Source organism: Aethalodelphis obliquidens, unplaced genomic scaffold (genome assembly GCF_003676395.1).
Source record: "Aethalodelphis obliquidens isolate GAN/ISIS:26980383/991018 unplaced genomic scaffold, ASM367639v1 scaffold21, whole genome shotgun sequence".
Taxonomy (NCBI): Eukaryota; Metazoa; Chordata; class Mammalia; order Artiodactyla; family Delphinidae; genus Aethalodelphis; species Aethalodelphis obliquidens.
This window is the reverse complement of record NW_020837965.1, coordinates 18,144,067-18,158,702: the sequence shown is the minus strand read 5'-3', so window position 1 is coordinate 18,158,702 and position 14,636 is coordinate 18,144,067. Positions and strand designations below refer to the sequence as shown.

The 14,636-nt window shown below is 53.8% G+C and overlaps 1 protein-coding gene and 1 non-coding gene across 2 annotated transcripts; both read right to left on the bottom strand.

Annotated features, from left to right (window-relative positions):
- Nucleotides 1–2,416: 2,416 nt before the first annotated feature.
- Nucleotides 2,417–14,276, bottom strand: CCDC197 (coiled-coil domain containing 197). Its single transcript, XM_027120431.1, is given in 9 exon segments — nucleotides 2,417–2,716; nucleotides 5,868–6,013; nucleotides 7,059–7,161; nucleotides 8,778–8,816; nucleotides 8,818–8,948; nucleotides 9,389–9,397; nucleotides 10,364–10,417; nucleotides 10,420–10,439; nucleotides 11,746–14,276. Coding segments are annotated over 9 exon segments (897 nt in total). The 5' UTR covers nucleotides 11,853–14,276; the 3' UTR covers nucleotides 2,417–2,428.
- Nucleotides 7,754–7,825, bottom strand: TRNAR-UCU (transfer RNA arginine (anticodon UCU)). Its single transcript has one exon. It is a non-coding gene; the product is annotated as a tRNA-Arg (tRNA).
- Nucleotides 14,277–14,636: the final 360 nt, after the last annotated feature.

Sequence of the window (14,636 nt, the reverse complement as noted above, 5' to 3'; positions counted from 1 at the left end):
AAAGCCCAGCAAGGATAAACCCCAGCGTTCTAGTACATGCCAGCAGCCTGAGAGATCAGGGCCCCTAAGTGCAGTGCCCAGTTGTCAATTTCATGACCCAAGCTCTGCCCAGAGGAGGCTGGGAGCTCCTAAAAGACTGAGGTGCCCACTGCAAACTTAGACTAATGGCCAGGTCACTGCCACCCCAGGTATCTGTTCTGATGGACCTCCTCCCCCAGGAGCGTGCCAAACATCTGAACTAGACCTGCAAACATACACACAACATGTGCACAGCAGGCAGATGGCAGAGGACAGAAAGACAACAGCTCTTCACAGAGCCTCTGTGGGCAAAGTGAGAGGACTGTTCCCTGGGCCCCTAACAGGGTGTCATGTTCAGCACCTCCCAGGAGGTCAGACGGGGTGGGGATGGCCTTCCCAGGATGCCAGGTCCCCATGACGCTTGCCCCATTGTGCAGATGGGGACTGCAGGCCAGGCAGGGGGAGTTGGTACTCCAGGAGAAGCAGAGCCCAGCTTAGGCATTTGGAATGCGCCATTACTCCCAAGCAGCAGTTCTCAAAGTGTGGGCCTGAGACCAGCAGCAGCAGCATCACCTGGGAACTTGTCAGAAATGCAGATTCTAAGGCCTGGCCACCCTAGGCCTGCTGGGTCAGAAGCTCTGGGGGTAGACCCACACTCTGTTGCGACAAGCCCTCCTGAGGAATGTTCAAATCTAAGAATTGTTGGCCTAACATGTGTCCACATTACAGGGAGGCTAATGAGATACTTCAGAGCTCTTTGGAAAGTGGATGTTGGGTGGACAGAAAGTAAGCAGTGAGGTATGGGTGCGAGATGCTCCCTGCAGTGGACTGACTGTACCTGCTCCCTAAATTCCTGTGTTGAAATCCTAACCCCCGTGTGATGGTGTTAGGAGGTGGGGCCTTTGGGAGGCGATTAGGTCATGAGGGTGGGGCCCTCATGAATGGGATTTGTGTCCTTAAGAAAGGGACCCTGGGAGCTCCATCACCCCTTCCACCACCTGAACCAGGAAGTGGGCTCTCACCAGACACCAAACCTGCCAATGCCGTCATCTTCGACTTCCAGCCTCCAGAACTGTGAGAAATAAACGTCTGTTGTTTAAGCCACCTGGTGTATGGTATTTTGCTATGGCAGCCAGAGTGGTCTAAGACACCCCCAGGTATGGCCTCCAAACCTCGTAGCCTGGCCTCTGGGACCCCATGGTGGCTGCCCAGCCCACCATCTCAGACTGCCCGTCGGGTTCTTTGTGCTCCAGCCAAACTGGAAGCCCTACCCTGTGTTCCCTTCAGTTTCTTCAGCCCTCCCCCAACCTCTCCCTTCTGAAATCTGACTCAAGCCCTACCTGGGATGCTCTCTTTGCCCCAAAGCCCTGAGAGTCAGAAACTCAAAATGATGCTTTCTCTGCAGCTCCCCCCGGCCTTTTAAAAAAAAACTGCTCTTAAGACCTGACCCTACATAACCTTCTTTCTTATATTTAGCTCCCCTAAATATTTCAGTGCCCAAGTCCTACCCAGCCTCCCACCCCCTCCCTCCGAGCCTCCCGTCCCCTCTCCCAACAGCACCTGGAAAACAGCAGACCCTCGGTGCTTGTTGAAGGAATAGCAGCGTCTTTTCTGAAACTCCCCTTTGAAAGGTAATTTGCTGATGCCCCACCATTTGCTGCAAATCAGTTGCTCTGAACCTTCAAAGTTAACCTAAATCAGTTACCATCAGCAGACCCGCAGGAGTGAATCCTTTTCGGGGCTGCGGTGGCTGCCAGGGTGATTTCACCTCCGTGGCTCAATAACACCAAGCCAGTGCCATCCACGCAGAGGCCTTTCCAACCTTGACCTAAGAACGTCAGACTGGAGAGAGGATTCCCTTAGACATCCTCGCACCCAATTTCACACGTGGGAAAACCAGCCCAGAGAGGGGCTTTGCCCTGCCCCCAGGCCCCCTGAGGGTAGCACTCATTCCAGGCAGCTCAGGGACCCTCAGGTGGGCAGAAGGCACCAAACTGGTATCCAGCTTCTGGGAACCAGTGATGAGATGTTCTCCTACAAGCTGAGCACCCCCGGTCTGCTGTGGGCCAGGCCAGCTCCCACGCATCCTATAGCTCAGGGTGGCTCTCTGTGAGAGTTCCTATGACTGCAGCGTTCCCAATAGTCGGGCGTCCACTCAAGCTCCTTGGCCCCAGACAGACCCACCAATGACAGCGAGAAATGCATCCCCGGCTTCTGGGTGCAGGTCTCCAACCTGGGACTTCCCACCTGGCTGCTGCCTCTGACTCGGGAACCTCCCTCTGTCTTGCCCACGGTCCCAGGCAGGCCTCACCTCCATCCCTGCCAATCCCCCAATGCAGGGAACAGTGCCCCCTCAACCCCACCTGGCCCTAGCTGCCCCACCTCTCACTGACCTCTGCCTCCCACCCACTCAGGAGCTCTGGTGGTGAAAAAAGGAGGCCAAGCAGGTAAAGAGATGGTCGTGATGCTGGCAGGGTTGGTGGCCCTGGGTTGTGTCAGTACAGGCTGGGGACTCTGAAGTCTGGGTGCTAGGAAAGGGGGTCCTGGGGATCGAATCTTGACTCTTTGAATGTTTCCTGAATGGTCTGGGGTACCTTCTGAGGCCCCGGTCCTTGGGGTTGTCTGCTGTCCAGCACACTCTGGGTCCCCTGAGCAGTGAGATGAATCTCACAGTCTCCATTGTGTCCAACATAAATTCCTAAGAGAAAAAAGAAATCTCTCTCACTTGACTGTACTCTGGCCCCTGGACACCACCTCCCAGGGACCAAAGCAACATCAAGGTTGACCTGCGTCTCCTTTAGTCTTCACAAGGGCGCTGCCAAAGATGTGGTATCAATGCCAATTGGCAAATGAGCAAACTGCGGCTCAGAGAGGTTAAGTGACTTGTCTGAAGCGACACAGCCCAGCAGTGGCAGAGCTGGATGGCTCCAAGCCCAGGTCCTTGTGCAGCTTCCTGAATGTGGTTGCCTGCCTCTTCTCACTGCTTCCTCCGAGAAGCCCACCCTGACTTCCCCCAGCCTCCCTCTCTGAGCGGCACTCATTTCTTAAGGGCCAGGTGACCTTTATCTCCCTCCACCTCTCTTTCCCTAGTACCATGCCGAGCGCATGTGGGTGACTCTGAGACTTGACTGATTGCTGAGGGAGATCTTTGGGACACCCTGACATCACTGGGTAATTTCTTCCTTTTTGCGGGGGAAGAAGATGAAATTAATACACTGTGACTGTAGGGCAAATGTGCCCTTACTTAAATGCTCATTCATATATCATGATGTGAAGGATCTATGCCTCAGGGGATGCCATTTATGCAGCCTTCACTGTGAATGGTGCCCCAAGAGCTGTGCCATGGAGCAGAGAGGCCCTGATAACTGCCTGTGAAATTCTCCTGAGCTCTTCTCAACTAAGACGCAGGCTCGCTCACTGTGGACTCTTGCTGCTAGAAAACATTGGCCATGGGACTCGCCCCCAGTGTCCCAGAGGCGCTAAGAATCCCGAGTTCAAACAACTCCACTGAACTTGCCTCGAAAGAGAAAAGCAAGTTATGACTTAGGATGAAACCAGTGCTGAAGCTGGCAGACAAAGGAGGATGGAAAGGACGGGTCCTCGTGGTGTCACTGAGCCTTGGGTCACACCAGACCTGAAACCCACCCAGACACGGAACTTCCACTCACGATGCAAGACATGCAGTTACAAGAGTAAAACAACCTCAAAAAGGAAAAGTGAGGCTGGAGGACTCACTTCCCAATTACAAAACTTACTACAAAGCTGCAGTGATCCAGACAGTGCTAAGGACAGACGTAAGGACCAATGGAATAGGATTCAGAGTCCAGAAATAAACCTTCACATTTACAGCCGATTGATTTTTGACAAGAATGAGGAGACAATTCAATGAGGAAAGAGCACGTTTTTTAGCAAATGGTATCAGGACAACTGAATATCCTTATGCAAAATAATGAAAGCGAACCCCTATCTCATACCATATACAAAAATTAACTAAAAACACATCATAAACCTAAATATTGGAGCTAAAACTATAAACTTCTTACAAGAAAACTTAGGTGTAAATCTTCATGACCCTGGATTAGGCAATAGTTACTTAGATATGATGCCTAAAGCACAAGTAACTAAAATGAAAATATATAAATTGCGTTTCATCAAAATTGAAATCTTTGCCCTTTAAAGGACACTATCAAAGTGAAAAGACAGTCCATAGGATGAGAGAAAATATTTTCAAATCGTATATTTGATCAGGAACTTTTATCCAGAATATACAAAGAATATTTATAACTCAATAAAAAGACAAAGAATCCAGTTAAAAAGTGGTCAAAGGATCTGAATAGACATTTCTCCGAAGAAGATATACAAATGGCGAATAAACACGTGAAAGAATGTTCAACATTATTAATCATCAGGGAAATGCAAATCAAAACCACAATGAGATACCACTTCACACCCATTAGGATGGCTAAATTATAAAAGACAGACCACCAAGTGTTAACAAGGATAATGGAGAAACTGGAATCCTTATATTTTGATCATAGGATTGTAAAATTTCACAGCCACTTTGGAAAACAGTTCAGCAGTTCCTCGCTGAGTTACCTCGTGAGTTACCACAAGACTCAGAAATTCCACTCCTAAGTATATACCCAAGATAACTGAAAAGACATGTCTATGCAAGAACATGGGCATGAATGTTCATAGCAGCATTATTCATAATAGCCCCCAAATGAAAACAACCCAAATGTCCATCAACTAATGGATAGATAAACAAAGTGTGGTCTATCCATGCAGCAAAATATTATTCAGCCATAAAAAGGAATGATTTGGGCTTCCCTGGTGGCGCAGTGGTTGAGAGTCCGCCTGTCGATGCAGGGGACACGGGTTCGTGACCCGGTTCAGGAAGATCCCACATGCCGCGGAGCGGCTGGGCCCGTGAGCCATGGCCGCTGAGCCTGTGCGTCCGGAGCCTGTGCTCCGCAACGGGAGAGGCCACAGCGGTGAGAGGCCCGCGTACCACAAAAAAAAAAAAAAAAAGGAATGATTTGTGCTGCCATGTGGATGAAACTTGAAGACATCATGCAAAGTGAAAGAAGCCAGATACAAAATGTATTTTGGGGAGGTGATGACAAGATTCAGGAATTAGATACTAATGATAGTTGCGCAATTCTGCAACTGTACTGAAAACACTGAAGTGTGCACTTTAGAAGGGTAAATCTTAGGGTACTAGAATTATATCTCAATAAAGCTATTATTAAAAAGAAAACAAGATATGTTGCTGTGGGTGGAAGCCAACCTGATCACATGACCTCCATTACTGCAGCATCAGCATTATGACTGGTGGGAGTTTGGTCCTGGTGGGGACCCTCCAACTGAGAAAGGAAATCTCAGTGGACTTGACGAGAGTCTGAAGTTTAAAATGAGGACCCTGCACAGAGGCTCCGTCGGTCACTGAAATGTGCCTCCCCGTGTAAACGTGACTACATCTGTGTGCACCTTGGTGTGTTTGCAGTGTGTCAGCGTATGTTTTGTGTATATTGCAGGGTGTGTGGAGAGCCCATAGGAGTGTCTGTGTGAGTGTGTACCCCGTGTGTGTGTATGTGTGTGATGTGCCGGGGTGGGGCTACACATTAAAACCAGGCAGGGCAGGAGTTCCTTTACAACCCTCTGACCCTGCACCAATGAGCGTTCATTACAAGTTTGTTGAGAGCTTAAAAGAGACCCTGAGACCCTACCGCACCTGTGCAGGAGCCATGCAGCCGTGGAGGAATAGGGCAGCCCACCACCCATGCCCCATGAGCCGAGGCCGAGGACAGGCTCAGGCCGGAGGCCAGCCCGGGCACGGGAGTCCTCACCCGGATGAGGTCGAGCTTGGAGAAGAGACCCGTGCCCTTGGGCATGCCGTGGGCAGAGGCGCAGCACTGCTGGGCCGTGCTGTTGATGACCATTTGCATGCAGTTTAGCAGCCGGCTCTGCAGACTCGGGCCCCTCCCAGAATTCCCTGCCCCTTGTCCCCAGCTCACTCAGGCCAGAGACGTGTCCTGAAGCCAGGAGCCGCCTCCTCCTGCTGGTCTGGGCTCTACAACCAAAAGGGCTTGGACGAGTCCCTCCCCACCTCGGGGCCAGAGCATCCGCCTCTGCAAAGAGGGACACCGGACTGACTAACTTCCAAGAGGGTCCTCCCGGCTGGGCACATCCGTGGTCCACACCCAGGGGAGGGACCAGGAGGGGTCATGGGGGAACCCAGGGCTCCTCACTCTGGGAAGCTCCAGAGGTGTGGACTTCAGGCCTTCAGGGTTGTGATCAGCAACCTTACTTCTCACCTTCAAGAGGAAGACCCATAACAGACTCTATAAACTGTGGCCAATCCAGTTCCCCTTCAAAGCTCCTTGGTTGGAAGTCAGCAGCCCACAGACCCCAACCCTCATGTCTTCCAAACTAGAGCCTGAGAAGGTCCCACATTTGCTGACTGCGCCCTGCCCAGGTGGAGTGTGCCTGGCACAGCCCTGTGCCCCAGCCTTTGCTCCCCCATGTCCTCCAGGCAGCCCCCAAGGCCAGAAGGGCACAGGCTCTGCTATGGGGAGGACCCGGGGGTCCGGAGAATAACTAGTCCACATTCTCCAGGCCAGGAAGGAGTAGCTCAAGGGATTAAACCCAGAAATCCTGGCCCTGGACTTTAGCCCTGACTTCCTCTTTCCAAGCTTCGTTCTTCTCGTCTGTGAATAGATATGAGTAAGAATCAACCAATATTTAGGAGTGCAGATGCTAGGCCCTGGGACTGTATGGGGGCATCCCAGCTGGTCCTTAACTATCTGTGGCTTCAGTTCTCCCACCTGTCACATGACATCTGGCTCGTCTTAGAGAAGCCCTTTGAAAGCTAACAGTCACCAGGGAGAGGTAAGTGGGTAAGTGGTGTGCGTGTGCGTGCGCATGTGTGTGCGTGTGTGTGTGTGTTGGGGGCCAATCATTATCCAGGAGACAGCAGCCCCCGGCCCCTGTGCTGCCCGCCCCCCACCCCAGCCAGTGGACTGGACTCACATCACAGCTGCCTGTGTCTTTCTGGTAGGTGACACCGTGTTCCAGCTGCCGCCACTGCTCCTGCTTGCGGTGACACTTCTTCTGCAGCTGGAAGAGCCGGATCTTGAGGCTCTGTGGTAGGGTGGCTGGTCAATTCGGTGCAGCTGACCTCCCGGGGCACCTGCCCTGGGCCTGGTCCCGAGGAGCTCACGGCTCAGGGGTCTGAGTGATGATGGGGGTGGAGGAGGGGAAAGTTCTGGGTGGTCAGGGCCCTTTAAGGCACCAGGAGATGCAGGAAAATGGACGTGTAGGATGACTAGGGTTCGAATCCCAGCTCAGCTCCTGGAGCCCGTTTTTCTCACCATAAGCCCGTTTTTCTCACCATAAGCAGAACCACCTGTCTGGGCCCTTCCGGCTGCAGGAATGGCTGGGAGGACACCAGGGGGCAAGGCTGTGATAGCCTCTGCGGCCCAGGCCTGCGGGGCACAGGATGTGCTGGGTGCACTCCCACGCCAGGCCCCGCGGAGACGTGTTTGGAGGACACAGGATATACATGTGTCCACACTTTTCTGAGGCCTAGTTTTCTTACTTTGAAAATGAGAAAAATGGCATGCCTGGGACTAAGGTGCAATATTTAACTCAGAATTAATATAAATAATATTTGAATGCAATTTTTTGGTTTGGTTTTGGTTTGGGCCGTACTGCACAGCTTGCGGGATCTTAGTTCCCCAACCAGGGATCGAACCTGTGCCCCTGCAGTAGAAGCGCAGAGTCCTAACCACTGGACCACCAGGGAATTCCCAAATGCAGTGTTTTTTAAAAATCAAAGTTAATGCAAAAAAAAATCCATGATGAACAAAGTATTAAAATTCTCAATAAAGTTGGGATCCAACCTTCTACTTGCATGCTTACCTCACTCCTCTCCTCTAGTCTCAGCTCTAGGAATAGAAGCACCTGCCTCCGGGTGCTGGGGTGAGGTTTAAATGAGATAAAGCTTGTTAAGTGCTTCTCACAGTGCCCCGCCCACGAAGGAAAAAATCCGTACAAAATGGTGTAGGTTTTCAGTGCTACCACTAGGGGGCAGAGACTGGCTGCAAATGCCATGCCACTGTCCTTTGCGAGAATCAGCCCACTCACCAGCCTCCCTTTCCTCTCCATGTCCCCATCCTCTGTCTTCTCCGTGTCCCCAGGCCCCAGCTGCAGCACAAAAATTCATCATGCCATGCCTTTGCCAGGGCAGTTTCTTCCGGATGGAATGCCCATCCCTTGGGGTGAAAGTTCAATTTATTAGAAGATGAACCAACTATGAGGGAGATGGCCTCTTGGGGCACTTAACTCTGAGACAGTTTGTGTTCAGTGTCTCACAACAGCCTACCAACTAGGTTGAATTGCCCCCACGTCACAGATGAGGAAACGAGGCTCAGAGGGGGTCTAAACGCGCCCAGGGCCATGCAGCTAGTCAGAGGCTGAGTTGGAATTTGAACCCCAGTCTGTCTGAATCTAGAACTCCTGAGTTTTCTACCACGAAGAATACCTTTTAAGGATAAGCTGAGTCTTCCTCAGGAGAAACCCGGCAGAAAGGGAGGGAAAGGGGTACAGAACAAGGCTCTGGAGCGAGCGCCCCACTCAGACCCTCTCAGGAGCCCGCCCCTGCCTCAGGCCTTCTCTGGGGGTGCAGAGGGAAGGGGGTCCCTACGTCCCAGTTCTCTGGGCCAAGGAGGATGAGCCGGGCTTCAGGCAGCTGTTACCGGCATAAGAGCCCTATGGCCTCCCTCTAGAGACTCCCTCCAGGCTTTGGTGGACGGCCTGGCTCATCTTGAAGAAGGCCTCCACAAGCTTCTGGATGTCCTGGCTGACTGCGAAGAGCTTCCCATAGTGCCCCACCATGGCCTCCACCGGGACCTCCTCTGGCTCCTCCCCTTGGTTGTAGCCTATAGAGACAGTGCATGGCAGGAGGGGTGGGCATAGAATGCCCAGCCCTCACCTGCCCCTGCAGTGATACTAGTAATGTAGGTGGGACTTCTGCTGTCCACTGGAGCCCCGAAGTTGAGAGCGCCCCATCACTGACCTCCCACCTCTTCAAGAGAAGAATCTGCATTTGAAAGGCCACCGGGGCTGAGAGCAAGCATTCTGGATCAAGGCTGCCCAGTGAGGCAGGAGAACCCCCCACCGCCACCCCGGGAGGGGCTGCTGACTGGGGGAGCCTGCAGGAAGAGGACAGGGATTGTTGCTGTCCCGTGTGACGGGGTCCCCAGCTTTGCTCATTCTGGATGGGTTGAACAGGGTTGAACTGCTGAATTAGGAAGGTCCCAAACTAGGAGGCTTCTAGAAGCAGCGCTGGGTGCTGGGTCTGCTTCACACCCCGTGCCTGACCTGGAGGCCTGCGCCCCCCCTTGGCTTGGTGCTCAAGGCTCTTTGGTGCTGCTCAACCTTCCAATCACATCTCCCAGCGACCCCTGGCGGATAATGGCGCTCCAGCACACTGGAACTCAACCCCAAACCCACTGCACAGGGCCTGGCTCCAGCCTGCATCTGTGCTGTTCTTCTGCCTGCAGTGCTGTTCCCCTCTGCTGAACGCATGTGAGCCCCATGAATGGCCCCCTCCTCCAGGAAGCCTTCCCTGACCTCCAGGGCAGAGTCCTTGGGGCTCCTGCAGCTCCAGAGCACTTAGCACAGTGACTCTGAAATCAGGTAGACCAGAGTCTGAGACCCAGCCCCACCACTTCCTGTCTGGGAGACCTTGGTCAAGTCCCTTAACCTCACTGAGCCTGGGTAACACAGTTCTCAGCAGCTCCTCAAGAGGGGTAAAAAAGATTTACTAAAGAGCTTAGCGCAGAGTAAATATTTCATAAACAGTAATAGTTATTTTTATTATTGGTGATGTAAAGACAATGACGATAATAAAATTATGTATGTTTGTCTCCCCTTCTCTTCCCTATCAAGTTTTCAGCACTGATAACAGTGGATTCTGGTGCAAATCATGGTAAAACAGAACACAAAACTCATTTCAGATGCCTGTGTAATTTTAGTTCCTAAGAGCAAAATCAAAGACAGATGAGGTAATAATAACAGCTGACACTTACTGGGTGCTATAGCTAGACATCGGGCTCCAGGCTACGTGCTCATAAAGGATCCAGCCCACGGAACTGTTGCTGTTCCCACTGAAGAGAGACGTTGAGAACTTGCTGCAGGCCACATGGCTGGTGCCCTGGCTGGCTCGACCACAGTGGCACCGGCCTGTGGATCCCCACTCTGCAGGGGAGCTCAGTGCTCAGCGAGCTCACACGCGCCCAGGTTCCCAGGCTGGGAGGTGCCTGCTGAGGAAGCTACGTACCCTTGGGGACTTTCTCAAGGACCTTGATCAGATAGTCTTCAAAAACCTTATGACCTCTCTCCTCAGCTTCCTCTGTCTGTAGAGACATTTCAGTGCCGGCGAGAGAGCAGACGTGAGAACACGGTTTGGGGACTTCCAGGTTGTGACCCCTGGCAAGGGCCAGCCTCTGTGGATCTGCACGGATCCGGGCTGGGCTGGTCACTGACCCCATCAATGGGCCGCTGACTTGAGTCTCTCCACCCCCATTTCACTGCTGAGTAAACTGAGCCACAAAGAGGTCAAAGAGATGCCTGTGGTCAGGCCATGAGGAAGGGGCCTGGGGGCCAGCGAGGCCGGGCCTTTGTGGCATGGGGTCTATGGAGCCCCTCCTGCAGGAGGAGCTGGTGGCAGATGGTCTGAGCCCCCAGTAGCCGGTGATCCGGCCACAGGCTTTGCCTCTCTGTGCCTGGCTGGCCCGTCCGTAACAGGGGTAACCAGACCCCTCCCTCATAGGCCGGTGGGGACCGGGTCTGGGGCTCCCAGCACATCATAAGCACTCAGTCTGTGGTTGGGGCCCCGGCAGCCCCCAGAGGGGCAACAGCCACGTGCTGCTGCCCAGCCATCAGGGGGCATCACCAAGTAAGATGAGTCTCCAATAGCTTGCCCACCCTGGTCGCCTTCAAGGTCAGTGGTCAAGGGCAGAGGGCAGAGCAGGAAAGGCTGTGGTGGGTATCTCTGAGTGACTGCTGACTTCCCCAGGGCAAGCCACTCTGCCTCTCAGGCCCGATTTTCTCATCCATACAGTCCTGAAAAATGCAGGAAAAAATTGTCTTCCCCCTGCAAATACCACGTGGGGCCCTGTGAGCTACAGTGCTAAACCTTTCAGTGGGGAGGTTGGGAAGCCCTATGAGAATCCGATGGACCGGTTGGGACTTTTCTCCATAAAATCACTCACAGATATCAATCCATCCTTTTGCATATAACTCAGGCTTTCGTGGGCAGCCTGAAATTGAGAGTCACCAAGGGGCAAGGATTCAGGATGTCTGCTTGGAGACACAGCAGCAACCTTGCAGGCTGATTTTAGAGGGGCCGAGCTGACAGAGGCGTAGGGATGGTCACCCACAGCCCTGCCTTCGTGGAGGGAGACTAAGCTTGCACAGGGCCTGGGACTGGCCCAAGGTCTGAGTTCAAAGGGTGGGAGCCAAGCCCCCCACCTCCCCACCACTCGCCAATCAGCTGCCCCTGCTGACTTACCCCCCCCCACCCCGGGCCTCAGTCCCCTCCCCGTTCATTTCCTGGCCTGGCCTCCTCAGGCATTTTTGCTCAGTCCCAGCTGCTTAGCCCACCGCAGGTGGCCCTGGGGCTGAGGCAGGGGGCACGGCGGGGCTTGGGACAGCTCGTACTTTGCCTGGAGTTGGCAGAGTTCCTGGAACAGCACCTGCAGGTCCCGGTCCTTGTCACCGGTATTGCTCAGGCCAGCCTCCTGGCCTGTGTCCACGGTCGCCAACATTGCCCCTCACCACCTCAGGCTACACTGGAGGATGAGGGCCACGTGGGCCAGGCAGGAAGAAGATGGATGGCCACAGCAACAGTCAAGACAGCAGCTTTCTCTTCTGATTCTCCTGATGGTCCTCAGAAGCCAGTTCACATTCCCACTTCATAGAAAAGGAAACAGAGGTTCAGAGAGGCCCCTGTGACCAGCTTGAGGATGTACAACAGGGCTGGATTTGGACTCGGCTTTCATTAAGTTCAAAGTCTGAGGTCTTTGAGCTGTGCCCCCCAGCGCTGGAGGGACCAAATGTGCCATTCTGCAGTGGCATTATTGCCTTTGTCACCCCATAACTGGGACAGCTCCATCACCGTCAAGTCCCATGGGTGCCAAGATGCCTGGGGCTTCCAACAGGTGCTAGCTTCCAAGAGCATTCAGGAAAGACTCCGAGGGTCAGAGCTGGGGACGGGTGAGAGAGTAGCCCACATAGGAAGGAGATACCTTTGTCATCTATCTCTACCCACCCGTCCCTCCAGCCATTTATGCATTTAACTGACATCATATACTCTGAGCTTCTACAGAGCTAGACTGGGGACCAGGATAGACCCTTTGAATGAGCTCACGGTCAAGCTGGGAAGGTGGCCTAGTTGACAGGTGGTTTCAACACAGCCTTGCAAAGAGTTCCTGGGCCGCTCACCTAAGACTGGTCGCTAGTTATGGCCAAAAGAAGACAGTCTCCCTAAGCGTGCTGTTCATTGGCCATCTGCTGGGCCCGCCCCAGCATGTGGGAGGAGCAGGGGGAGAAGGGGTGGGGCTACACAGTCAACCTGTCCAGCCCTGAGCATCGGACACAGGTACATGAGCACGGGAAGGAGGAAGGGGCCCAGCTGACTCACTCGACAGCTCCAGGAGCACAAAGCCGCAGCTGAGCTGTGACATCACAGTGCTGGCTTCTGTCCTCATGATGTGTCCATTGCAGGATCGACCTGTGGGTGGAGTGGACGGCCTGATTCCCCGAGGTCCTGTGGCCCTCCCCACCCCTGCTGCCCTGGTTCAGTTCCCAAGGAGAAGGGGTGGAGAGGCGTTGGTGACCTCAGAGGAGACTTGGGCTGTTTTTGCCTTTCTTTCAAGGATGGTCATCTGTGGTGGTCTTTACTGATACCCCAACCTTGCAAGCTTCCCCAATCCTACTGGCTTGTCCTGGGACTCCCCCTTTTGCCTCCTTTTACCTGATTTTGGGTGGCTATAGCTCGGGCACTTCCCCAGCTGGGGCACTCAGCAACCATGGAGGGTTCAGCCCTGTCCACGGCTCAGGACATAGTCTGGCCCAGGGCAGGAGAGGTGAGGAACAGAAGGAACCTTCAGGACCTAAACCTGATCCTGCCCCTGCCCCTGCCTAAGGCTCGGCTCTGTCACCTACTGTTGGAGCTGCAGGTCTTGTGCCACTGAGGGGAGTTGGGCGTGGCACCTACCTCTGATATACCTGCTCTATTCACCGCCCAATTAACTGGCCAGTCCTTCCCCACCGAAAGCCCCATTCGATCAGAGGCAGGGCCTCTACAGAGGGCAGCCTGGGTGGGTCTCACTGGGAAGGATGCTGGGGGTCTGCAGTGAGGGCAGAGGTGGGGGGAAGGGCCTATGCAGGGGCAGAGACAGGGCTGGGGCCGAGGGTGGGGTGTGAGGTCAGGTCTGTGGCTTGAGCTGGGGCAGCGGCTGGGGCTATGACAAAGGCTGGCACAGGCTCTGGATCAAAGGCTAGGGCTGGAGCAATGGCCAACCCGGAGGAGTCAGGCTCATTGTTATTCTGGGACGATTCCCAATCTCGCAGTCCTCAGCAATTCCCCTCATGACCCCTCAGCAGCAGGCAATGGATTTGGTCCTAGCTGGCGGAGGAATCCCTGAGCAGGTCCCCAGGGAGCTGCCTGTATGACCCTCCATGATTCTGGAGCCCAAAAAACATTTGTTGTGGCCAACTGAGAAATGGAGGTGGGTGGGCCTGCATCTGGTCTTGGGTTCAGACGAGGAAATGCTGCTGCTGAGGGAGAGAAGCCCAGGGCCTAGGGCTACCCAGAGGGCCAGAGCCAGCCTGGAGGCAGGGGTGTGGTATAGAGGAGGATTGGAGGAAGTCCCCCCAGAGTTGACAGTGTCTGAGGTGGTTCTTGGGATAAGAATCAATGAGGAGAATAAGGTGGGAAAGACATTCCCGGCAGAAGGAACAGCAGGGACAAAGGTTCAGAGGCACAAAGTAGCATGCATGGACTGAGAAATGCAGGCAGATACTTAAAAGCAGAAGGTGAAGGTCAAAGTTGGGATGTGTCTGGAGCCAGAGTGTATCCACCAGGATCTCTGAATGCCTGCAACAGAAACTGACAGGGCTACTCTGGACAAAGAGAGCATCAACGGAAGGCTGTGAGACATTGCACAGAATCGGAAGAAAGGCTAAAAACCCAGGCCCAGAGAGGACCGGGGCCTAGGGCAGCCCTGGAGATCCAGGCAGCAGGAACTCAGGGGGATAACCTCCCAAATGAACCCTCCCAACCCCTTTCCATAAGCTTCTCCATCCTTAAGAATCAGAGTCCTGGGACTTCCCTGGTGGCGCAGTGGTTAAAAATTCTCCTGCCAATGCAGGGGACACAGGTTCGAACCCTGGCCCAGGAAAATTCCACAAGCCAGGGAGCAACTAAGCCCGTGCACCACAACTACCGAAGCCTGCATACCTAGAGCCCGTGCTCCGAAACAAGAGAAGCCACAGCGATGAGAAGCCCGCGCACCTCAACGAAGACCCAATGCAGCCAAAAATAAATT